A 24820-nucleotide genomic window follows, 5' to 3' on the forward strand; every position below is an offset into this window, starting at 1 on the left:
TACCAATGTTTTATTTTGTATGTCCTATATGATGTTTGAGTATTTCAGAGAAACAATAAAGTTCTGCCCTTACAATACATACTAAAATTGTGACAGAATTGTTTAGTAATGAAAATACAAATTGCAGCAATTGCACCTGTTAAAGAACTTTGAATGGCTATACATGTAATAGCGGTAAAGATTGTTTTATTTAAATATTTAATTTTTCATAATGACTTCACATGTTAAAAAAAAATGTTTAGCATTTTTTAATACTAGTATATTTTGAGAACTAATTTAAGTGTGGCATAAATAATATTGAATCATTCACACTATTTAATATATATTTTCTGACCTGCTGACTGGTGGATTGAGTACATATTAGTATACTGGTATTGTTTTTTATTTTGGGAATTTCACTGATTGAAAATTTACACAACATTTTGTGTGTTCTGTATTTACTATGCCCCCCTTCGAAGAAGAGAGGGTATATTGCTTTGCACATGTCGGTCTGTCGGTCGGTCCGTCCACCAGGTGGTTTCCGGATGATAACTCAAGAACGCTTGGGCCTATGATCATGAAACTTCATAGGTACATTGATCATGACTCGCAGATGACCCCCATTGATTTTGAGGTCAATAGGTCAAAGGTCAAGATCACGGTGACCTGAAATAGTAAAATGGTTTCCGTATGGTAACTCAAGAACGCTTAGGCCTAGGATCATGAAACTTGATATGTAGATTGATCATAACTCGCAGATGACCCCTATTAATATGCAGGTCACTAGGTCATAGGTCAAGGTCACAGTTACCCGAAATAGTAAAATGGTTTCCGGATGATAACTCAAGAACGCTTATGCCTAGGAACATTGAAACTTCGTAGGTAGATTGATAATGGCTGGCAGATGACCCCTATTGATTTTCAGGTAACTAGGTCAAAGGTCAAGGTCACGGTGACCCGAAATAGGAAAATGGTTTCCGTATGATAACTCAAGAACGCTTATGCCTAGGATCATGAAACTTGATAGGTAGATTGATCATGACTCGCAGTTGACCCTTATTGATTTTCAGGTCACTATATCAAAGGTCAAGGTCACGGGGACCTGAAATAGTAAAATGGTTTCCGGATGATAACTCAAGAACGCTAATGGCTACGATCATGAAACTTCATAGGTACATTGATCATGACTTGCAGATGACCCCTATTGATTTTGAGGTCAAAGGTCAAGGTCATGGTGACCCGAAATAGTAAAATGGTTTCCGGATGATAACTCAAGAACGCTTATGCCTAGGATCATGAAACTTCACAGGTGCACTGATCATGACTCGCAGATGACCCCGTTCGATTTTGAGGTCACTAGGTCAAAGGTCAAGTTCACGGTGACCCGAAATAGTAAAATGTTTTCCGGATGATAACTGAAGAACGCTTATTCCTAGGAACATGAAACTTGATAGGTAGATTGATCATGACTCGCAGATGACCCCTACTGATTCTCAGGTCACTAGGTCAAAGGTCAATTTCACGGTGACCCGAAATAGTAAAATGGTGTCCGGATGATAAATCAAGAACGCTTATGGCTAGGATCATGAAACTTCATAAGTACATTGATCATGACTTGCAAATGACCCCTATTGATTTTCAGGTCACTAGGTCAAAGGTCAAGGTCACAGTTACAAAAAACATATTCACACAATGGCTGTCACTACAACGGAGAGCCCATATGGGGGGCATGCATGTTTTACAAACAGCCCTTGTTATGACTTGTTTTATAATTTGCTAATAATTTAAGAACTTATACATTTAAAAGTGGTTTACCTTCCTTTTTTTCAGTGTGATTTTTTCTGTGTGATTATGCATTTCTGGAAGTTTGTACCGCCGGCGTAACATTTTTAAACAATTATCTGTCATTGTGTTTATGATCCTCTGAGAGTTTGTACCGCCAGCGTAACATTTTCAAAGAATTATCTGTTGTGATTATGAACCTTTGGGAGGTTGTACCGCCAGCGTAACATTTTCAGTTACATTTAAAGGGTTATATCATTTTGTGTGTTCTGTATTTACATTACTTGTATAATTTACTATTAAATTAAGAACTTAAACATTTAAAAGTGGTTTGTGCGATTTTTACTATTGGTACCTTAGGGAGTTTGTACCGCCGGCGTAACATTTTCAAGAATTATCTGTTGTTATTATGATCCTCTGAGAGTTTGTACCACCAGCGTAACATTTTCAAAGAATTATCTGTTGTGATTATGAACCTAAGAACTTAAACATTTAAAAGTGGTTTATCTTCCTTTTTTTCAGTGTGATTTTTTCTCTGTGATTATGCATTTCTGGAAGTTTGTTCCGCCGGCGTAATATTTTTAAACAATTATCTGTCATTGTGTATTTTTTGAGAGTTTGTACCGCCAGCGTAACATTTTCAAAGAATTATCTGTTGTGATTATGAACCTAAGAACTTAAACATTTAAAAGTGGTTTATCTTCCTTTTTTTCAGTGTGATTTTTTCTCTGTGATTATGCATTTCTGGAAGTTTGTACCGCCGGCGTAACATTTTTAAACAATTATCTGTCATTGTGTATTTTTTGAGAGTTTGTACCGCCAGCGTAACATTTTCAAAGAATTATCTGTTGTGATTATGAACCTTTGGGAGGTTGTACCGCCAGCGTAACATTTTCAGTTAAATTTTAAGGGTTATATCATTTTGTGTGTTCTGTATTTACATTACTTGTATAATTTACTATTAAATTAAGAACTTTAACATTTAAAAGTGGTTTGTGTGATTTTTACTATTGGTACCTTAGGGAGTTTGTACCGCCGGCGTAACATTTTGATTATGATCCTATGAGAGTTTGTACCGCCAGCGTAACATTTTCAAAGAATTAGCTGTTGTGATTATGAACCTAAGAACTTAAACATTTAAAAGTGGTTTATCTTCCTTTTTTTCAGTGTGATTTTTACTGTGTGATTATACCTTGCTGGAAGTTGGTACCGCCGGCGTAACATTTTCAAACAATTATCTGTCTATGTGATTATGAACCTTAGGGAGTTTGTACTGCCGGCGTAACATTTTCAAAGAATATTCAGTTTTTATTTTGAACCTTTGGGAGGTTGTACCGCCAACATAACATTTAAGTTTCAGTTCAATTTTCCTGTCTGAATGTAAGATGGGTTGTACTGCCAGTGTAAAATTTTTTGTACTTTCTTATAAAAAGTGAGAAAAATGTGGGGTTTTTTTAAAGAAATTTCCTTTAAAATGACCATTTTAAAAGGGATTCTGTGGAAAATCCCTTTTTAAAATATAATCAATTGACGTTAATTTTATATAATTTATTCTGTTCATCATTATATTATTAACAGCAGTACCAATTGAAAATGTGTGACTACGTATTCCTCAAAACTGTTTTGTATCTTTATTATATGATATCAGTATTCTTAGAAATTACGGAAAACTATCCAATATATCACAATAGTGTAAATTGTTAGACTTACTGATACATTTTGGCAAACGCAGTATACATTTGCTTTTTGTGAAGCCCTAGCAACGAAAAAATGCTAACAAGACGCACACGGATTTCTTGTGGTATTTATGGTCATTTAAAAATGTGCAACGGTAATACTAAATTGCAGTAAACGGGGTTTAAAGGGGTTTACTTACGGACTGGACAGAGTGTAATCACACTGTTGAGAACTTCATTTGTGCAAAATCAAAAGTTTTTGAAATACATTTACAAAATCTATAGTGCATAAAATACATTTTTCTTGCAGTTTGTGCCGATATCGTAAGGTATAAGAATAAATCATTGAATACATCTGAATTCGGTGGCAACATTACACGTAACGTGAAGCATCACCGTGAAGTACATATCGAAATTTGAACAAAAACACAGGCTTGTAAAATAAATCGATTCTGATGTATTTCACATTTCCATACACAGCATAAACAATCTGTCTTTTGTGCACTCGATGAAATTCTTAAGAAAAGTTGTATTAATAAGTTTTTTGAACAGTATACCCAAACGAAAGCAAATTCACCTGGAACTCAAACACAAAACCAACAATATTTTGTAGATTAGACTATTTTTTGATATCTGAATCTCTATGCAACATTATTGACACATGTAACATAAAACCAGGATTTATGACTGACCACTCTCTAGTTGAACTTAAACTGCACAATATACAACATGAAAGAGGCCCAGGATACTTTAAAATTAACAACAGCATCTTATTAGATACACAATATCAAACACAAATAAAACAGGAAATATTAAATACAGTTCAAAATAATAAAGATGCAAACCCAAACACCTGATGGGAAGTAATAAACACATCACGCTTTAAACCAGGAGGAAAAACAACTGTGCGACGAATTGCTTAATGAATATGAATGTGGATTAGCCCTAAAAGAAATGCAAAATAACAAAAGCCCAGGATCTGATAGCATCACAATCGAATTTTATAAAATATTCTGGAATGATATAAAAACACATCTAATTAATTCACTTAACTATTCATTTAACAACGAAAACTTCACTACGCTACAAAAACAAGGTATTATATCACTTATTCCAAAACCTGGAAAAAACTTAGAATCCTTATTAAACTGGCGCCCGATTAGTTTACTAAACAATGATTATAAAATTGCAACTAAAAGTATAGCAAACAGAATAAAACAAGGGACAAAATTGTCACAAAACCAGGTTTTCATTGTGAAAAAAAAATCTGATAAAGGGAGAAAACTCAAACTGAACTTTTCAAATGAACAAACAAAATTAACCCCCTTTGTAAGTTTGTTTTAAAAAAAATCTATTTTTAGTCGTGGCGACCTTGACATTGGAGATATTGACGTGATTCTTTCGTGCGACACACCGTCCCATGATGGTGAACAAATGTGCCAAATGATTTTAAAATCTCACAATGAATGACATAGTTATGGCCAGGACAAGCTCATTTATGGCCATTTTTGACCTTTGAACTCAAAGTGTGACCTTGACCTTGGAGATATCGACGTAATTATTTCGCGCGACACACCGTCCAATGATGGTGAACAAATGTGCCAAATGATTTTAAAATCTGACAATGAACGACATAGTTATGGCCCGGACAAGCTTGTTCCGCCCGCCCGCCAGCCCGCCAGCCCGCCAGCCAGCCAGCCAGCCAGCCAGCCAGCCAGCCAGCCAGCCCGCCCGCATTCGCCAATCTAATAACCAGTTTTTTCCTTCGGAAAACCTGGTTAAAAAATATTACCATCAATCATTTCAAAATCTCAATCTGGTTTCATAAAAGGACGTTACATTGGTGAAAACGTTCGTCTTATCCAAGAATGCATAAACTATTTCAACAATTCAAATAATCCTGGTCTAACATTCTTTGCAGACTTTGAAAAGGCATTCGATTCGCTTGATCATTCATTTATGTTCTCTTGCTTAGAAAATATGAACTTTGGTGAAAGTCTTATTCAATGGGTCAAGCTATTTTATACCGATATTAACAGTATAATCATTAACAATGGCTTCTTTTCAAACAGTTTTAACATCGAACGAGGGGTTCGACAAGGATGTCCACTCTCTTCATCCCTATTTATTATTTGCATCGAGTATCTATCACATCACATCCAATCAAATAAACACATAAAAGGCATATCACTAGAACCTGACGAAGAAATCTAACAATCCCTATTTGCTGACGATGCAACTTATTTTTTAAATGACAATTACGATTTTTTCCATAACCTAATAGAGTCGCTAACCCTTTACGGAATGACATCGGGTCTTAAACTAAACACAAGTAAATGTACTGTGCTACGAGTAGGTACATTAAAACAAAGTAATGTTCAATATAAAAAAGAAATGAAATTTAATTGGACATCCGATGAAGCCATAACATTAAGAATTACATTCACAAATAATGAAAAAGATACAGTTCTCAAAAACATACTACCTAAATTACAGAATTTTAAAAACTGCTTAAAATCATGGCATCATCGTAAACATACACTAATCTGAAAAAACACAGTATTGAAAACGTTTGCACTTCCTAAATTAATATATGTATTAACAGTTCTCCCAAACCCACCAAATGATGTTATTAACGTTATAAAATCAGCAATATTTAATTTCATATGGGACGGTAAGCCTGATAAAATAAAAAGAACTCAGTTAATTCAATCTGTAGAAAATGGAGGTATCCAATTAACGAACATTGACTCATTCTTGAATGCAATCAAATGCAGCTGGGTTAAACGATACCTAGATACTACCAATACAAGTAAATGGAAAATCTACCAGAAAATCCTAAAAAAAATATGGTGACTCCTTACTCTTTGAATGTAACATCAGCAATACTATCTTACATGAAATTGCAAACGAAAACATATTTCTGTCTGATGTTCTATCAGCGTGGATTGATGTCACTCATAACTTAGAAACCCAAACCAGCAGTAAAACAATTTTATGGAACAATAAAGACATAACTTCAAACAATAAGACGTTTTTCTATAAAGACTGGTTTGAACAAAGCATTAACTATCTCGACCAATTATATGACTACAGAATTAAGGATTTCTACTCTTTTGATAATATATGCTACATATACGGAATACCTTCAAATAATTTTCTGAAGTACTACACACTTATCAAAAGCATACCCATACATATTAAATCAGAAATCAATACAAATAATACACCGTGTACTCAAACAACATTTGTAGAAAACATACTTGGAAGAAAAAACAAAACAAATAAAATATTTTACACACTACAAATTAAAAACCCTACAGAAAACTCCAAAATCCAAAATAAATGGCAAGCCCTTTTTGGAGAAGATGAACTTAATCGGAAACACATATTTACCATGCCATATAAAGCAACTATTGAAAGCACACTGAGACATTTTCAATATAAATACATCCATAAAATTATAGCTACAAATAAATATCTCTTTAAATGCAAATTATCTAAATCAAATCTGTGTTACTTCTGCAGTGAAAACATTGAAACTATAGAACATCTTTTTTGGGAGTGCAAACACATCCAGCCTATTTGGAATCAATTAATATCTTTTCTTGAACAACATCAACTAAACGTTAAACTATCTTTCTTAAATGTAAGTTTCGGAATTAACTCATTGAAATCAATAGACTATAATAATATTGTGAATTTTATGGTTATATTGATGACATATTTTATCTTAAACATGAAGAACAAGAAACAAGTACCAAATTTTAATTGTTTTGTCCATAGTCTTAAACTAAAAATCCAGATTGAGAAAGAAATAGCCCTCAGTAATGACACATTACAAATCTTTGAACAAAAATGGAATCGGATTAAATTCTCATAATGTTTTGTCCACTTATATACATTTCACTCTAATATTAGTTTATCTCTCAACAATATAGTTTTGTTTATTTTTTTTTATTTTTATTTTTCAATCTGACAAGATCATTGTAAATATACAACAAAACACACAAGTCCAGTATGCTTTCTTCCGACTTTATACAACTCATCATTTTTCATAACTATTCCTCTGTTGTTCTTTTCTTTTCTTTCTAACAAAATATATATTAGCATATCTTGTACAACATGTCTGAACTTTATTGCTTTGTACAATCACTATGTTGTATGATCATATACATGTTTACATTGTATGCATGATATTGAATAATAAAAAAAAAGTTATTTGAAGTTAAGCTACGCTTACCGTCGTGTTTGCATCCATTAAAGTTAAAAGGGGAAACCCCACAAAGTCACGTTGGCCTGCACCCTGATTATGTGAATATCGAAACTCAAAAACAATTAAACACCTTATGGGAACAAAAACTCTTCCAATTATTACATGGTTAATGTGTTACAAATATAATGTTTTATATTCCTTATCATATCAGTTATTTTCTTATAATCTTCAATTCCGTGGTTGACACACGCTTTTGAAAGCCATACCAGTAAAGACCTCCAAAATACGGCCCATTTTAATCTGCGTAGCGGCATGCATTGTACCACCAGACGCTTTCGTAAAACGTAGCACAGTTCCAAGTATACAAATCATAATCACGATCTTTAACAGTGACCGCCATGTTGTTCGAATTTGACAAATCATCTACAGCAGTTCCGCTAAAATTTGCGACCGACAATCTGTTGAAATCATTCTCACCTGCGACTGCAAACTGTCGATATTACGCGTAGTTGGGTACTCCTCCGACTGCTGTCAAATCAACTCGTAGTCTGTAGCCTACTGAGCTTGTGCGTGCAATTTTTTTCTCATTTCTGAGCTTAAAGTTGTGTTCATCGCCAAACCCGGCCATGTATTCTGCCCAAAATTTGTAAAATCGCTGGCGGACAGCCGTCTTTGCATTACCGTCCATCCTCCTCCATCCGTCTCCATGTCACAACGGACCTGTACGTACAAGAGGAGATAGATAAACACGCTATAAAGACTCCGGAACCCCCATGGAACATAGTTTATTCAGTATGTACAGTACAAACAATTTAGATCGAGGCATGTATGTCCCACGTCTGATCCGTTAATATATAAGCACGTAAATTAAACGTGTTTATGTAAAAAATCATGCATATGCCTGCGTAAACTAGTCTTGCTGTGAGCAGATTGTAGGCTCTAGCCTAATGAAACAATCTGCTTTTGCGTTCATTCTTCCACTTCCAGTTAGTAAATAGAAGATGTTTTCCGGCGCTTAAACAACATTTATTAATGTGTGACTTACCTGAAATGTAAATCCCTGACTCGTATAGATGGTATAAACCCCGGTATTACGGAAACCCGAAGTGTACCAGTCCTGGCAGTCACGTGATGTAGCGGAAAGGTTCTGATGGCCTGCGCATGCCCAACAACGGCGTTGATATTCCGCGTTGAAGAATGACGTCACTTCCTTCATCGCTGCCGCAACATCTTCAGGCTGAACAAGTAATTTTAACCCGCAATTACAGTTGTGTTTGTCCGTACATCCTGTTGTTACTGTGATGGGTTGACCACAGAACGCGGACTTAGCAAAATGATAAAAGAAGCAGCAGCAAATCAAAAGAATGCTGAAGAAATGCATGTCCACAACATTAGCAGTCCTGAATAAAGTTGGCGGATTGTTTGCAATGATTGCACATACTAATTAAATACCGAATTATCAAATTTATGACTCATTGTAAAGCCGTATCTGATTTATATCTGCGTTTGATTGTTACATGCAAAGACAAAGATTGTTAAATGTCAGAAGTTGATTTTAAGACGCACCTGCAATGTCAGGACTGTTTGATAATTTATTAGGGTCGTTATTTTGTATATGCAATGTCGAAAATACCGAAAATATTCAGAATCTAGTATTGTAATTTCTTAATGTCGGTTATAAAGGAGTCGTGGGATACCATATAAAATACAGTTGCCAATGTAATTTATAACTCGTTGACACATGTTTTTTAATGTTACATAAATTGTCTTTATATATGAATATTATATTACTTTATTAGATATAACGAACACATCTCCTATAAACAGTTTTCAAAGAATGACTAGTGAATGCAGGTCTGATACGCAAGAGTAAAGATAATAAAATAACGTTATAAGTACGAAACGGCGAATAGAAATATCTCATTGCATACTACTTTTGGTTTGATATTTATTGATTAAAATTAAATCTATTCATTTTAGTTCGATTGCACCAAAAGCACACGGCTCATTGAAGCGCTCTCGTGTTTATAACGTATTAAATCTTAAGAGCGAGTTACTAACTCGCGGTCACGACCTAATAAAGAGCATGTATATCTCACATCTTTGCCATCGTACAACACAATGCCAAATTGAATACAAAAATACAGTTTGTGGCCAAAAAAATTGCATTATCGTTAAGTGTAAAACTAAAGGCGCCTTAAATCGTAACTTGATGGTTTAGCGTAATTTTATGAGAACGATGAGATATTCCCTCTATAATAACAATCGTCTTGGAACAATTATCACGCTTAATATGACATTATGTTTTGTCGTTATCGTCTAAAGAGTGTGGGTTGTCATGGGAAACTGCAGCGACGCATCATACTGAGAGTTTAGCATAAGGATACTACGACATGATTCGTGCGATTGAAACATGATGAATACTATAAATTCTCATTAACTGAAACGAGTTTAGTTAGTGATAGTTCTTATCCCTGTGGAGCCGTGTATTAAAAATACTATTTCAAGCCCTATTGAAATTCTTGCCGGTGTCCCACAAGGTACTATTCTAGGTCCATTTATGTTTTTTGTGTATATAAATGATATCATTGCTGATATACAAGCACACATACATTTGTTTGCTGACGATACCAGTCTGTTTATGGTCGTAAATTCGCCAAACGAAACTGCTGCCGTTTTGCAATCAGACATTGATAAAATATCCAGTTAGGCTGACAAATGGTTGGTATGTTTTAACCCCTCAAAATCCGAATCAATGCTCATATCTCGAAAACTAAATAAACCATCTCATCCACCATTGACCATGCATAACGTGAATATACCCATCGTTGATGTCCATTAACATTTAGGTGTTTTTATCTCCAATGACTGTACTTGGCATGCGAATATATCATACATAAAGGAAAAGACATAGACACGCGTTCATATAATTCGTCGATTAAAAACAATGCTTGGAAAACTCTCGAGAAAATATATTTTTCTTTTATAAGACCAATCCTTGAGTACTCAGACGCTGTATATGATAATTGTACGCAATATGAAAAAGATGATATGGAAAAAATTCAAACCGAAGCCGCGCGAATAACATCTGGATGCACACGCTTAGTCTCATTAGAAGAACTTTATAATAAGCTAGGCTGGGAAACTATCAGCCAACGAAGACGCAAACACAAATTTACATTAATGTATAAATGTCTAGTAATGTACCAAACTATTTGATATCCCTTTTACCCGCTACAGTTGGATCGTTTAGCAATTACTCATTAAGAAATTCGTTACATCTCCAAACTATTCACGCGTTTACGTCACTGTATTCAAATTCGTTTTGACCATCCACTGTATGTGAATGGAATAATCTTCCCGTTGAAATAAAAAACGCTGAATCCATAAAGTCCTTTAAAAGACAAATTAACATAGATCGACAGACTCCGAATCCCTTATTTATATACGGCGAACGACACTCTCAAATGCTACACACACGCCTACGAACAAAGTGTAGCGCCCTAAACGAACACCTTTTCAGACGCAATATTTTTGCATCCCCGGTATGTCTTTGCGGACTTCATGAAACATCGTCACATTACATTCTCGAATGCACTCGGTATTTACATATTCGTGGCGAACTTCTGAACTCAATATCCGTATATTCCGTTCCCTGCATTGAAACTAGTCTATATGGAGACAACACTTGTGACTACTTAACGAATACTAAAATAGCCGATGCAGTGCATACATTTATTATTAAAAGTAAGCGATTTGATTCGTAATATGCTTCAGAACGACGCTCAACTCTCTTGTCTTCGCTTGCACCAAACAAGTCCTTCTAAACTTATTTCATTTTCTTCCCATAACTCTAACTCTCTCTCTCTCTCTCTCTCTCCATGTTTCTCACAAAAGAAACTATACTCGCAGTTTATTTTTCTCCAGACCTTTAACATTGTTAACTATTTAAAATCCATGTATGTCCGTCTTGCAACATGAAACTGTATTTGTATAGGGAAAAGAACAAAATAAGACATCGTCTTTCGTTCTAATCCAATTCAAGCATGTATTTATAATAAATGTTGTGTGATATTCTGTGTAAAACAATGTGCATTGTTTGAAATAAATATGTTTAAACTAAAATACTATATTCATATTTTGACATGTTTTTTTAATAATATCGTTAACACCAGTATCACTTGATAAATATATAAGGTTGCAAAGCAAAATATGCTTCGTTGAAATGCAGTTGTTCTTTGTTTAGGAAAAAATAAAGACTATATTTATTGCGTTATTTTTAAAAATGTATATATTTTCATTGATCATAGACGCTTATATAAATGTACTCAATTTGAAAGTAAGATTCATAAAATATCGTATGGCCCATCGCAGGTTGAATGAAAGTCTGTCTACATCTGTAATGGTTTAACGCTCCCTCTGAGGATTACGTGACCCTTTACTCGCATTTGTGTGTCTGCGTCGTATCAATTTTGGTGATGGTTTTCTGTGGTACGATTTAGCCGATACTCGTTCATCATTGTTCAGCAGTTTAATACCGAGACACTCACATTTCGCTCAGCAGCTATATAAATGATTTATAATGATTTACGCTCTTTTATGTAATTACATACATTACATACATATTTTTGTTTCGACGTCGTCTCATCAAACGAAACCGTAGCTAAAATGAAGTGCCTAAAGTGGAGTTATTGCCCTTTGTATTGAGTTAATGATAGATGTGCAGATCATAACTAAGAAAGTATTACAGAAAAATAATTTAATTGTATGTAATGGTTAAAGACTTAGTAAACAATTGATTGTTATATCGAAATATAATAATGGGATTTGCTTTACCCGACTTTGAAGGTCAAGATCTTGGGTCCAATCGACGCTTTGGGGATTCGGCATTTGAAATTACTGCATTTGTTTTTCAATAAACGTTGCGATGATGACACTTTTTGTTAATGATTTGTTAATGTACACAAAAGTGCGTGATACAACAAATCTAAACTTTTTAAGAAGAACATCGTTTGCTTATTCATAATCGGTAATGGGTACTTTGTACTATTATAGTTTCATATTATATTATAATGTCTTCGTTAATATTAATATGTAGATATATTTGGCCATAAACTAGTAATAATGTAATACAAGAATGCTGCCATCATGATAATTATAGACGTGTCGATTGTGAGAAGCATTGATACATTCAATATATATATATATATATATATATAGGCTCTTTTATTGAAAGGAGAGCTGTGGTGTTCGTGATTTTCTTTAACAATCTATATCATAGCAATATTGAGGATGTTAGTCTTTCTTAAAAATTTAGATTTATGAACTTTTCCTGGTTTCTAATTAAATAAGCTTATACAAACGCAGTCCACATATCGTTGACCGTTCGTTAAAAAGACTATAGGCAGATAGCTAATTATAATAGTTATTCTTAGTTAATAACTTGACAAATATATAAACACAATATTTTGAGGTATACTTAATTCTTTCAAGGTCATGGTTTTGTTAAAATAGTTTTATATAGGAAATTCAATGTGTTTATATGTAATAAACGGTATTTTATTAATAAGTTGACACACGTTTACGCGATCACTAACATGCTTGGAAAACTGTGCACGATATGCATCACTTATCCGTGATATAGGAATATCAGCGCTTATAAGCATTTCGGAATATGTACCTAGAACTACAGACCTTGAACATTGATTATTAGGAACTTAGACCCTATAATCCATAACAAACTTACATCGTAATAGTATTCTCCCTCCGCGTTATACATATTTCAGATGCATCAGAATATACTAAATTTGAAGTTTTAAACTGTTCATTTTATATTGTTTCGATAGTGTGGAACACACACACAAACACATAATAATACAATTGTGTTAGAATCGATCCTTGGGTTGGTTTTGTAAGGATGTTATAATAGATATGTAACGGATTAGAGTCAATACAGACATGTAGATATAATAAAACAACATCAGTACACATTTCAAACGAATTGCGTCACACTAGGCATTTGATATAACAAATCATAAAAGGTTTTTGTTGAAATTTCTATAAGAAAAAATATCTACTTTATACTGTTGCCTCTATAATGTTGCCTAAACGGAAGAGAGTGAAAGAAAGAAGGTTCAACATTTATGTATCTAATCAAGTACCTTCTTCATTTCATTATTTTAATTATATATCAAAAAGCATTTGTTGCACATATTGTAGAAATCATATATTTTACGTATATCATAAAAACTCAAATAAATTCAAAACACATATTAACAGTGTAACCTTTTAAAAACCCGTTTTATTGTTAAAAATACATGTACACTTGGAATATTGGTATTTGCTTTATTTCCTCGCGCATCGCCTCTGGCAGAACAAAAACTATCAAACTGCTAATAATCATTAAATTTCGTATTACTCAATTGTCAATACATTGCAACATAAAAAACACTATTTGGAATTGCATTTAAGCGGTTCAAATTCAATTGGAAAATGCATCGATTTTCATCATTTTAAAAGTTGTTATTGAATACAACACAACTTATTTGCTCAATCCTACATTACCATCCGATAAAATTTCCTTTAAATAAATGAGTAAATATTGTGTTCGAGTAAAATCAATACTTACACTCATTTACTTTTATCCGCAGCTGAACAATTAATTTTTCAGTTATTGTTTTTCCGAAATTCAATCGTTTTAAGTTTCACAGCAAAGGAAACACATAACATACTTTATAATCGTTTGCTTAAATAATGATTCAAGTTGCTCTGGTTAGTTATCAGGCATCATAATTAAATACATCCATGGCATTTAATCCACGGTTTATTTATTACGAAACGTCGGATCGTCGTCGTAATTATCAAATGGAAACAACAAATAACAACAACACAAAACGAGAATATTAACATCGCCATATTCTCAAATGTGAAAACGTCAATGCTGTGCGCAAATATCGACAATGTTAAACAGTTCTTTACATTATCTACAACAGTTACACATTCATATTGTTGTTGATTGTTTTTGCAAAAATAATTTATATTGGTGCAAGTTTCAAAACCTATCGACTTTGTTTAAGTAATTAAAAATCTAATCAGAATAAAGTGTCTTTGCTTTGCATTCAAAACACGAAGGGGGCGATCACAATGTTATTTATTGTATGTTTATATTTTGGGTTCTGTAAGAAAAGGAGTGGATAAGATAAAGGCTTGCTCTACAATTGTGATTGAGTTCATGGAGTGTAATTGTCTTTGATATTAAATACTAAAACAACTTGATATTCACTATTTTCATGCAGTGGGACATATAACCGTTCAAGCGTAATACTAATAACGACAATAATAATTATTATTATTAGTTTTTTTATTATTATTATCATTTGCAGTGTATTAAAATCATATAGATTTTTAAAGGTAACTTAAAAACCAATAATCAGCAAAACTGTCAAATAAAATATTGCACATTTGTTAATCCACATAGATAATCAAATATTTGTAATTGATTTATTTGTCAATAATTAAAAAAAAACATAAATTATTTAGACTCATTTTTGTCCCGAGACAAGTTACCACGCATAAGATAAATCTAGAAAAAAATCTTGCTCTATAAATGTGATCATACTGATAGGCGGGAATAAAGTAAGTCTCACGAGAATTAATTCTGTAACCGTCTGAATTGCGTTCTTATTCTAATTACACTTTTGAGATGGATATAAAATTATGTTTCCTCGGTTGCAATTTTTGAATTTTGTTGACGGTGTTTGCGGTTTCGCTGATTATTGTGCAACCATGGTTGGCATGCACAAAAATGATGATACAGATGTGTAAAGTAGAAAATGTAACATTAGTTCCAGATTGATAAATACAATTGAATACTAAATTGTTCTTATTTGCCACATATTATATTGGTAGACTGGTCGCGAGATGATTAACGCCGTGTTATTCAACCCATAGTGAATTAAATGTTGATGCATTTCTGACGATATAAGAATGGCACTACACACAATGCCTATTATAGGTTAAAATGTTTTATCATATGCTATACCCTGTTAACCATGTAATACCACCATTAAATATTTTTTATACTGCACATGTGTAATACAACATTTTAAACATTGTTTGGCTTAGTTTTCGTTTATTACCAATCGCATTTTGTTATTTTGCTGAAATGACGTTGCAACGTCAAATGACGTCACGAAATGTAAGCAACTTTCGGGATTTATCATTATGTTTGCGTAAATATTTATTTAATTTGCTGATTTAAAAGCATGTGATAAAAAGATCTGACACTCGTTGTCATATCATACCCTATTTTATTAAACTCGTCCAGGAAATTCGTTAGTTAGCTCGCCAAAGTCTCGCTTACTAACAAAAATCCTGAACTCGTTTAATAAAATATGGTATGATATGACAACTCGTGCCAGATCCTATATATATGTTGTAGCTTCAGAGTAAATAAATTACATGTTAACGTGATGATGGTCAACAAGCTGATTTAACGCCGTTAATTTACGGGAAATTTAATTATAACGTTGGCGCGAAATATATACGCATGCGACGTCATTTATCCATTGTTGATCTACGTAAATATATGTTACGTTTAAAATTGTTTTAAGAGTGTGGCTTTTTGTGTATGGAAGAATTAATATCGGTAATATGTTGTTGGTATTTATATTGTAAATGTATTTCTGTATGTATTATCATTATTATTACATACGCGCGATTGTTTGAATTATTTATTTAAATAATATAATAATAATTTAGTATGATTGACTGAATATATTATAAATGTATTGTATTTAGTTTTAGAGAATCGTCAACGAATAAAAATAATGACGCATATCTCGTTTCTTCGTAATGAACTGGCCAACTCTTAACAATTCTCGATATATCTCCGTGTGGATAACCAGTTCCCAACTCCGTGGGGAGAAACGAATTTCAACTTAGTGTGTGAAGAAACAACGCTAAGGTGAAGAAGATTCAAGACTGAATGCACATGTGAACATTATAATAAGAAACGAAATGGCGACTCACGGATCAAGGGACTATAGAGCGAAGCGTTCGCGTTCGACCCAGATAGCAAATTTAACGAAGCTGTAAAAAAAACTGGAAGAAAATATGTCGTCTTGCGAAAACTATGAAAATGTTAAGCAGCTGAACGACAGATTGTGTGACAATTTTGAGACATTAAAATGCGTTCATCAAGAGTGTGTAAGTTTGTGTACGGACTCAGTAACGTGTGAAGATTTATCGAAATCTTTCGAAAGTTCTCGAAAGAATTTCGACGAGTTCCAGGAGAGAATTTCACAGTGGCTGGTCGCTGATGAGAAGGCGCCTGATGACGATAAAATACCTTCAGTAAGCCGTGTAAGTACGACGGCGTCATCGCGGTCAAACTTAAGAAATGCCAGGGCGAAACGCTTGCTTGCAGAACACAAGATGAGAACGCTACGAGAGAAACACAGACTCGAACAGGAACAGCATGTACTCGAACAGGAAAAGCGTGTACTCGAACAGGAACAGCGTGTACTTGAGCACAAACGCCAGATGCTTGAGCACGAGAGCGAGGTAGAGGGAGCGCATCGAGGAGGCAATCTGGGAAGAAGAAACAGAAGAAGATATAGCAGCCATCGGCGATGTGATGGTGCGGTTCAGTGTTGCAGACCGGATGTCCGGCGATGTGACGGGACGGTCCAGTGATGCAAACCGGATGCCTGGCGATGTGACTGTGCGGTCCAATGGAGCAGACCGGATGTTCGGCGATGTGACGGGGCGGTCCAGTGAAGTAAACCGGATGTCCGGCGATTTGACGGTCCATCGGAACAGAACGGGTGTCCGGCGTTGTTACGGGGCGGACCAGAGGAGACGTTCCGGAAGTTGGGCACCATGGAGAAAACACCTTACTTGACAATGTTTGTGATATTCAAGCAGGTATTTATATAAACAGGCCTTATTCTGTGACTCAGAAGGTTACTTCCGGAAATCGTGATGTTCCGATGGATGCAGCAGAAGCCAGGTCAGGTAACAAAGAAAAAATGTTGTATATTGATTCAGCATTTCATAGACTAGCCAGTACATTGCAAGAAGGTTTCAATTTGCCCAAACCAGAAATATTGACATTAAGCGGAAAGGCAATTGATTATTGCAAGTTCATTAGGAACTTTGAGACTAATATCGAGTCTAAGATTAATGATAATAGACTTAGGTTAAGCTATCTGATTCAATATTGCACCGGAGATGCTAAGAAGTGTATAGAGGATTGTGTGTTGTTAGAATCAAGCGAGGGTTACCGTAAAGCCCGAAGTATTTTGCAAAACCGGTATGACAAGCCGCATGTGATTGCTAGATCTTACATTGATAAGTTAGTGACTGGTCCACAACTTAATGCTTCGGATTTTGAAGGTCTTTCACATATGTCTTATGAGATGCAAAAATGCGAGATAACTTTATCTCAGTTAGGATTTGTTTCGGATGTTGATAATTCTGAAAACTTGAGAAAAATTTTAAAACGTTTTCCAATGCATTTAAGAACAAAATGGGTAGATGTAGCACATGATATTTTAGAGTCTGGTCGAGAACAACGTTTCTCAGACTTAGTTAAGTTTGTTGACAAAAGGTCTCATGTTGCATGTACAAGTCCGACAAAACAAAACTCAAGCAGGATGCTTATGTTAAAAGCAAAGTGACCACTTTGACCACTAACTCTCACAAACAAAACAGGCAGTAAGAGCGTAAATGTTTGTGCTGTTCTAGATACTGTGAAACCATTATTATTCGTCCGACATTAATTTTCGCCTTTATCGTCCTTCGACCGATGGACGAATTCAAGATCCTAACGAACAATCATGTCCCATATTTGAAACAAATAAGACTGAATTACCGTAGGCATGAGGCATTTAAATCCAGCGTAATCCACGCATATACACAGGGCTCGAAATTAACACTCGCATACTCGCAAAATGCGAGAGAAAAAAGATTGCAAGGTAAGTTATAAGCCACTAGTATTTTTTGCAAATAAAGAAATAGTGAAAAAAACGAGTTATATTGCTTAATGCGTTCGACGGCGTGAACGCTAAACCGTAGGTCAATTTTTTGAACGTCCGAATACCCATATGCGGAAGCGCTCCTTGTTTGTTGACTGGTATACTTATAATACAGATACACAGATGGTATTGATACAAAGAACATGAAACAGTCGACTATTCACACTCAAGTTAAATCCGGTTTTGACACAAAGGGATGTTCATTATACAGTGTACTGACAACTGACATTTCCTGTAAAACGCGAATGCAATAAGGCTGTATCGAATGCGTCGACTTCGTTTAGGTATAATAGTGTTGATAAGCGCTAATTGTTAACAACTTTATTACCCATTGTGTGTATTGTGTTTTTCAGGGGTGTTGCAGATTATACAGCCTACACGCGGCGAATCCGGATTAAAGACAATACTATTAAACGCAATTAAAATATGACGATGTGTGATCAACACCTGACATCATAACAAAGAATGTGTCAATGACATAAAATAATAAGGGACAGTTACTATCACCTAAAATAACAGACTTGTTAATTGGCATATGCCAAACAAGGCCCACCTCCTGCAAGTGACTACCAAGTGTCACCTCTCTTTCCCCAGCACGATTTTTTCGCAACCGCGTATTACATGTATTACAAACAAATCGGACGTTTTTTTTTTTCAAAACCAGAAATGGACGAATTTAAGAGCGGACGAAATAGTCATTTTTATGAAAAGGGCGAAATTTTGTGCCGACGAAAATAAATGGTTTCACAGTATTGCATAGATTCATCATCATGCAAGTCCTTTCAGTCCATGACTTTGGCGAACAGGAGAACATTCGTTCGTAAATACAAACTGTGTTTTAACTGCTTAAAGGGCAATCGTTTGTCTAATAATTGCAGAAAGCCCAAAGAATGCTCGGTACCCGACTGCTCTCAAAAGCACCACACACTGTTACATAGTTGGATCAAATCCGATTTTGACTATACGGTTACACAGCCGTCAGTAAACTGTGCACCAACTTCTGGCTGCTTTGTGAAAACGTGTCTAGAGATCATCTCTGTAACTGTTATTGGGTCCGAAGGTCAATCTTATCAGACTTACGCATTGCTTGACGATGGAGCAGACAAGACTTTGTGTGACGAACGACTGTTACAGACGTTGAACGTTTCTAGTAGACCCATGACATTTCAGATTTCAACCATCAATGCAACCGGAAGTACAACAATTGGGCGTGAAGTTGACTTGCGGGTACGGAATGTGATGGGTATTTGCGAAGTTTGCCTGAAAAATGTCTGGTCAGTGAAGAGACTACCAATTTCAAAAAATTCAGCCGCTTCTGCGAAAGACATTTCCAGATTCCATTATGTTGCGGATTTGAACATTCCGTCTGTTGGAGCAGGTGATGTCATGCTGTTGATTGGTACAGACGCACCGGAAGCGCATATACCATTGGACGTGCAAACAGGAAAGCAAAATCAACCGTACGCTATTCGATCACGCCTGGGTTGGGTGGTGAGAGGTCCCGTTCAGAGCACTTCAGATACTTACATCGGAAATGACGTGAACGTCAATTTTAGTCAGTCACGTGACGTCCTCTTACAACAACTTGAGCGGATGTGGACAACAGACTTCAATGATGTTATTAATTGCGAGAAGGAATTATTCTCAGTCGAAGATAAACGGACACTTCAAATCATGAAATCTACACTTTCAAAAGAAAATGGACACTATAAGATGTGACTACCATGGTGTGATGAAAACCCACGCTTACCATACAACCTTACGCTAGCGCATGCGCGACTCGTGCAGTTGAAGAAAAAACTATCGCGAGATTCTGAGTTGCATAAGAAATACGCGGCTACCGTTAAAGATTATATAGACAAAGGGTATGCTAAGGAAGTAACTGAAACCGAAACCACGAATCGAACATGGTATCAGCCACACCATCCAGTGACTAACGAGAATAAACCAGGAAAGGTTCGCGTCGTGTTTGATTGTGCTGCGAAGTTTCAAGGAACATCACATAACAGTCAACTACTTCAAGGTCCTGACTTTGTTAACAGCCTAGTTGGGGTACTGTGTCGTTTCAGACAGGAGAGGGTAGCGATTGTCGCCGATATCGGGGCCATGTTCCATCAAGTGCGTGTATGCGAACATGACTGTCAAGCACTTCGTTTCCTATGGTGGCCTTACGGGGACATGTCGGCAACTTTAAAGCCGTACTGTATGCAGGTACATTTGTTTGGGGCGACGACTTCACCCAGTTGCACGGCATTTGCACTGAAACGAACTGCGACTGACAATGCCGAATTATTTGACCCGGAAGTAGGGTCTACGGTTCATAAGAATTTCTATTTAGACGATTGTCTTAAATCTCTGAGGTCAGAAGAGAATGCGATTCATCTGGCATCTGATTTGAAGGTCTTGTTGAGTTTAGGTGGATTCCGACTAACGAAGTGGCTAAGCAACAGCAGGAAAGTGTTAGATGCGATACAGGAATCGGAACGCGCTACGTCTATTGTTCAGCTTGATCCTGGTAATGCACTTCCGACTGAGCGCACATTAGGCGTCACGTGGAATATAAACGAGGACGCGATAAGGTTTGAAATAAAACTGACTGAAAAACCTTTGACGCGACGTGGCATTTTATCAGTTGTGAGTTCGATATTCGACCCGCTTGGATTAGTTTCACCTGTGACATTACGCGCTAAAGCAATCATCCAGCAACTATGCAGAGAGAAGATCGGCTGGGACGAAGCAATACCATCACGCTATCGTTAAGACTGGCAACGGTGGACAGCGAACTTTTCTAGAAAATATAGCAATTAGACGGTGCTATCGTCCTGACCAGTTCTCAGAAGAGAAATGTATCCAACTGCACGTGTTCAGTGATGGCTCGGAAACAGGCTATGGTGCATGCGCGTATCTGCGGAAGGTCGACGACAACGACAACGTAGCATGTAGTCTAGTACTTGGTAAATCCCAATTCTAAAAGACTTTGTCCTTTTTACATGCCTTACAACAAGGGCAGTGCATATAGAAGTTGCACATAGCTTGACGACCGATTCTTTCATCGCAGCATTTCAAAGTTTTACGTGTCGACGTGGAAAAACCGGAAACGCTCTTTAGCGACAATGGAACGAACTTTGTAGGCGCTGATCGAGAAATGAGGAAGTCCGTTCTTGAAATGAACTCTAGCAAATTAGAAAATTATATGCTCAACCGTGGCATTGAATGGAACTTCAACCCTCCATATGCCAGTCACAAGGGTTGTGCATGGGAGAGGCTGATTAGGTCTACACGTTCGATTCTCAAGGCAATGGCTGGAGAACAACTTCTCACAGATGAAAAATTAACTACGTTATTGGCAGAAGCAGAGAGAATCATGAATGATCGACCTATAACTCAAGTGAGCAACGACCCAAAAGATCCCTCGGTTCTGACTCCCAGCATGCTTTTGCTGATGAAAACAAACAGCAGTATTCCGATCGTTGTTTTTTTAGAAAGAGGCCACGTACTCGATGCGTTGGTGGCGTCAAATTCAATACCTGAGTGACGTTTTTTGGCGTAGATGGATACGAGAATATTTGCCAACGTTGCATGTGCGCCATAAGAGGCAACGGACACAGACTGACTTACGTGACGGTGACCTTGTCCTTGTAGCTCATGACAATACACCGAGAGGACAGTGGCCTTTGGGTAGGGTCACTAAGGTTATTAAGGGTCGGGACGGGCATGTTCGTAATTGTGAGGTAAGATCCCGCAATACATCATCAATTAAGCCAATTCATAAATTGTGCTTACTCGAGTGCTCAATTTAAATTGAACAAACAATTTGACGAAGAATACGATAGTTATTAAATTGTCAACATATTTTACCCATACTTTGTGCAGTATGGATTTAAAGACAAGTCAAGTTATTAAATGGTACTCGTTTGTTGTTGTTTTTTACATTATTGAAGTAGTATCATTTATAGTGTTTTATCTTGAACTGTTGTCTTAAAATACTTTGTGTGAAAGTATAAACTGATTATCTTATTTATTTTTTGATGTTTGTTTATAATTCTATGCATTGATTATTATGAAATCCGTGATATTTCATGGTGGGGAGTGTTAACGCCGTTCATTTACGGGAAATTTAATTAAAACGTTGGCGCGAAATATATACGCATCCGACGTCATATATCCATTGTTGATCTACGTAAATATCTGTTACGTTTAAAATTGTTTTAAGAGTGTGGCTTTTTGAGTATGGAAGAATTAAAATCGGTAAATATATTGTTGGTATTTATATTGTATATGTATTTCTGTATGTATTATTATTATTATTACATACGCGCGATTGTTTGAATTATTTATTTAAATAATATGTTAATAATTTGGTATGTTTCACTGTATATATTATACATGCATTGTATTTAATTTTAGAGAATCGTCAGCGAATAAAAATAATGACGCATATCTCGTTTCTTCGTATTGAACTGGCCAACTGTTAACAAGCTGAAAACCTAGAAGTGGACGTACACTTTTATACAGACATGGCCATTTCTTGTCTTAAATTCATCAATAGCAATAAAACAATGATGTCAGCGTGTATAACCATTTCGATAAAATATACAGATAAATGCAAATCTGGATAAAAATTAATACACGGTCAATATATTATTGTGCCTCTGCTTTATATATGCATCAAACGCTTAAAATGAAATATATTAAAGTGTTTCACGTGCGCATCCCACAATCACGAATAATAATGCCTCGGTATGTATTGTAGAAAAGGTTAAGAATATATTTAGCGCATCGGTTTACAGACAACATTATACAACTAACGTGAATGCGCCGCTATTTTTTAACAATAATTGCGAAAACTAATTGTTTTATTTTTGGTTTCTTTGCTGTTTTCTCTGTATCTTTTAAGAATATTTTATTTTAAATATTTAAAATCAACGACTGATGGAGATTGTTTGTACATGGTTAATAATACTGTTACAGACATGCCAAACTAATTGAATATATTCAATACGTACAGTAAACGTGTTACTGTTAATGAAACGTGTTTCCGTTGAAAGACACACTATAGAATCACGTGATTGGCTGCTTGTTTACGCATACACTTAAATACCTTTCAAACATAGCTATTAAAAAAGATGTAAATACAACCGAAACAAGGTATCGATTGTCATACCACTCAATGTTATTTTGATTTTAATTGAAATTCAATAACAACGCTTCAAAAGCCTTTGAAGTATTGATCAATTTACACCAATGTAAACGTTTTTTCATGTGTCGTTATATATATATCAAGAATGTGTTAGCATATGCAGTCCGGTAAGATTTACTTCACAGTAACCGTACTTCACAGTAAACGATTATCCAACGACAGGCTACACAGAAGTTTTAATATTTTATTCCTAAGGTTTGGCAGATCATGGAGCTGGTGATCATAACGGTGGCTTAGCATTACGTTTAATTTGAATGTTGATGATGATGGAAATGATGATGTCAATGATGACAAGGACGTCTGTTGATGATGAAAAATGAGGATATGATAATTGATGATAACCAAGTCGGTGATCCCAGTTTGATGGTATCTTGTGCTGTATTGTGTTGTTTGGCAATTGGTCAATTTCCTTAAAGGGATCTTTTCACGCTTTGGTAAATTGACAAAATTGAAAAAAGTTGTTTCAGATTCGTAAGTTTTCGTTTTAGTTATGATATTTGTGAGGAAACAGTAATACTGAACATTAACCATGCTCTAATATAGCCATTATATGCATCTTTTGACGATTTTAAAACCTAAAAATTATAAAGCGTTGCAACGCGAAACGATTGAATAATTTGGAGAGTTCTGTTTTTGTCGTTAAATTTTGTGAAACTACGAAGATTGCTTATATAAGGTATAAAATACGCCAAGTATGTGTACTCGGCGGAATAGCTCAGTAGGCTAAAGCGTTTTTACTTCAGGACTCTGGCAGGACTCCAGGGGTCACTGGTTCGAAACCTGCTTCGGGCAATGTTCTTTTCCTTTTTTTAATTTTTTTCTTGATTTTTTACTGGAGCTTTTACGATCCAATGTTTACATTTATCAATATAAAGCATTTAATGAATAAGTTAAAAAAATGCCAAAATCTGTGAAAAGGCCCCTTTAA

At 35.4% G+C, this 24820-nt stretch overlaps 3 protein-coding genes and 1 long non-coding RNA gene across 4 annotated transcripts; 2 read left to right on the forward strand and 2 right to left on the reverse strand.

Annotated features, from left to right (window-relative positions):
- Positions 1-1504: 1504 nt before the first annotated feature.
- Positions 1505-2732, reverse strand: LOC127869232 (uncharacterized). The gene is made up of 2 exons (XR_008044483.1): positions 2624-2732; positions 1505-1961 (listed from the first exon to the last, which is right to left on the reverse strand). It is a non-coding gene; the product is annotated as an uncharacterized LOC127869232 (long non-coding RNA).
- Positions 2733-8208: 5476 nt separating this feature from the next.
- Positions 8209-17280, reverse strand: LOC127864909 (fibrinogen gamma chain-like). The gene is made up of 3 exons (XM_052404800.1): positions 17113-17280; positions 8699-8890; positions 8209-8373 (listed from the first exon to the last, which is right to left on the reverse strand). The coding sequence occupies exons 1-3, from the start codon at positions 17278-17280 to the stop codon at positions 8209-8211; spliced, it is 525 nt and encodes a 174-aa protein (XP_052260760.1).
- Positions 16239-23046, forward strand: LOC127869235 (uncharacterized). Its single transcript, XM_052411623.1, has 2 exons — positions 16239-16300; positions 16453-23046. The coding sequence occupies exon 2, from the start codon at positions 19431-19433 to the stop codon at positions 20409-20411; it is 981 nt and encodes a 326-aa protein (XP_052267583.1). The 5' UTR covers positions 16239-16300; positions 16453-19430; the 3' UTR covers positions 20412-23046.
- LOC127864910 (uncharacterized) lies at positions 20871-21452 on the forward strand. The gene has a single exon (XM_052404801.1). It carries the CDS (start codon positions 20871-20873, stop codon positions 21450-21452), a length of 582 nt encoding a protein of 193 aa, XP_052260761.1.
- Positions 23047-24820: the final 1774 nt, after the last annotated feature.

Source organism: Dreissena polymorpha, chromosome 1 (genome assembly GCF_020536995.1).
Source record: "Dreissena polymorpha isolate Duluth1 chromosome 1, UMN_Dpol_1.0, whole genome shotgun sequence".
In the NCBI taxonomy this organism is placed as follows: Eukaryota; Metazoa; Mollusca; class Bivalvia; order Myida; family Dreissenidae; genus Dreissena; species Dreissena polymorpha.

Bases quoted from the DNA above. Each gene is read 5' to 3' on its own strand.
- LOC127864910 (XM_052404801.1), top strand. From the start codon at position 20,871: ATGTCGGCAACTTTAAAGCCGTACTGTATGCAGGTACATTTGTTTGGG.
- LOC127869235 (XM_052411623.1), top strand. From the start codon at position 19,431: ATGGTTTCACAGTATTGCATAGATTCATCATCATGCAAGTCCTTTCAG.
- LOC127864909 (XM_052404800.1), bottom strand. From the start codon at position 17,280: ATGGCTGCTATATCTTCTTCTGTTTCTTCTTCCCAGATTGCCTCCTCG. The intron at 8,891-17,112 runs GTGTTTCTCTCG...TTACTTGTTCAG, and splicing joins TGCTGTTCCTGTTCGAGTCT to CCTGAAGATGTTGCGGCAGC. The intron at 8,374-8,698 runs GTAAGTCACACA...TTGTACGTACAG, and splicing joins GTCAGGGATTTACATTTCAG to GTCCGTTGTGACATGGAGAC.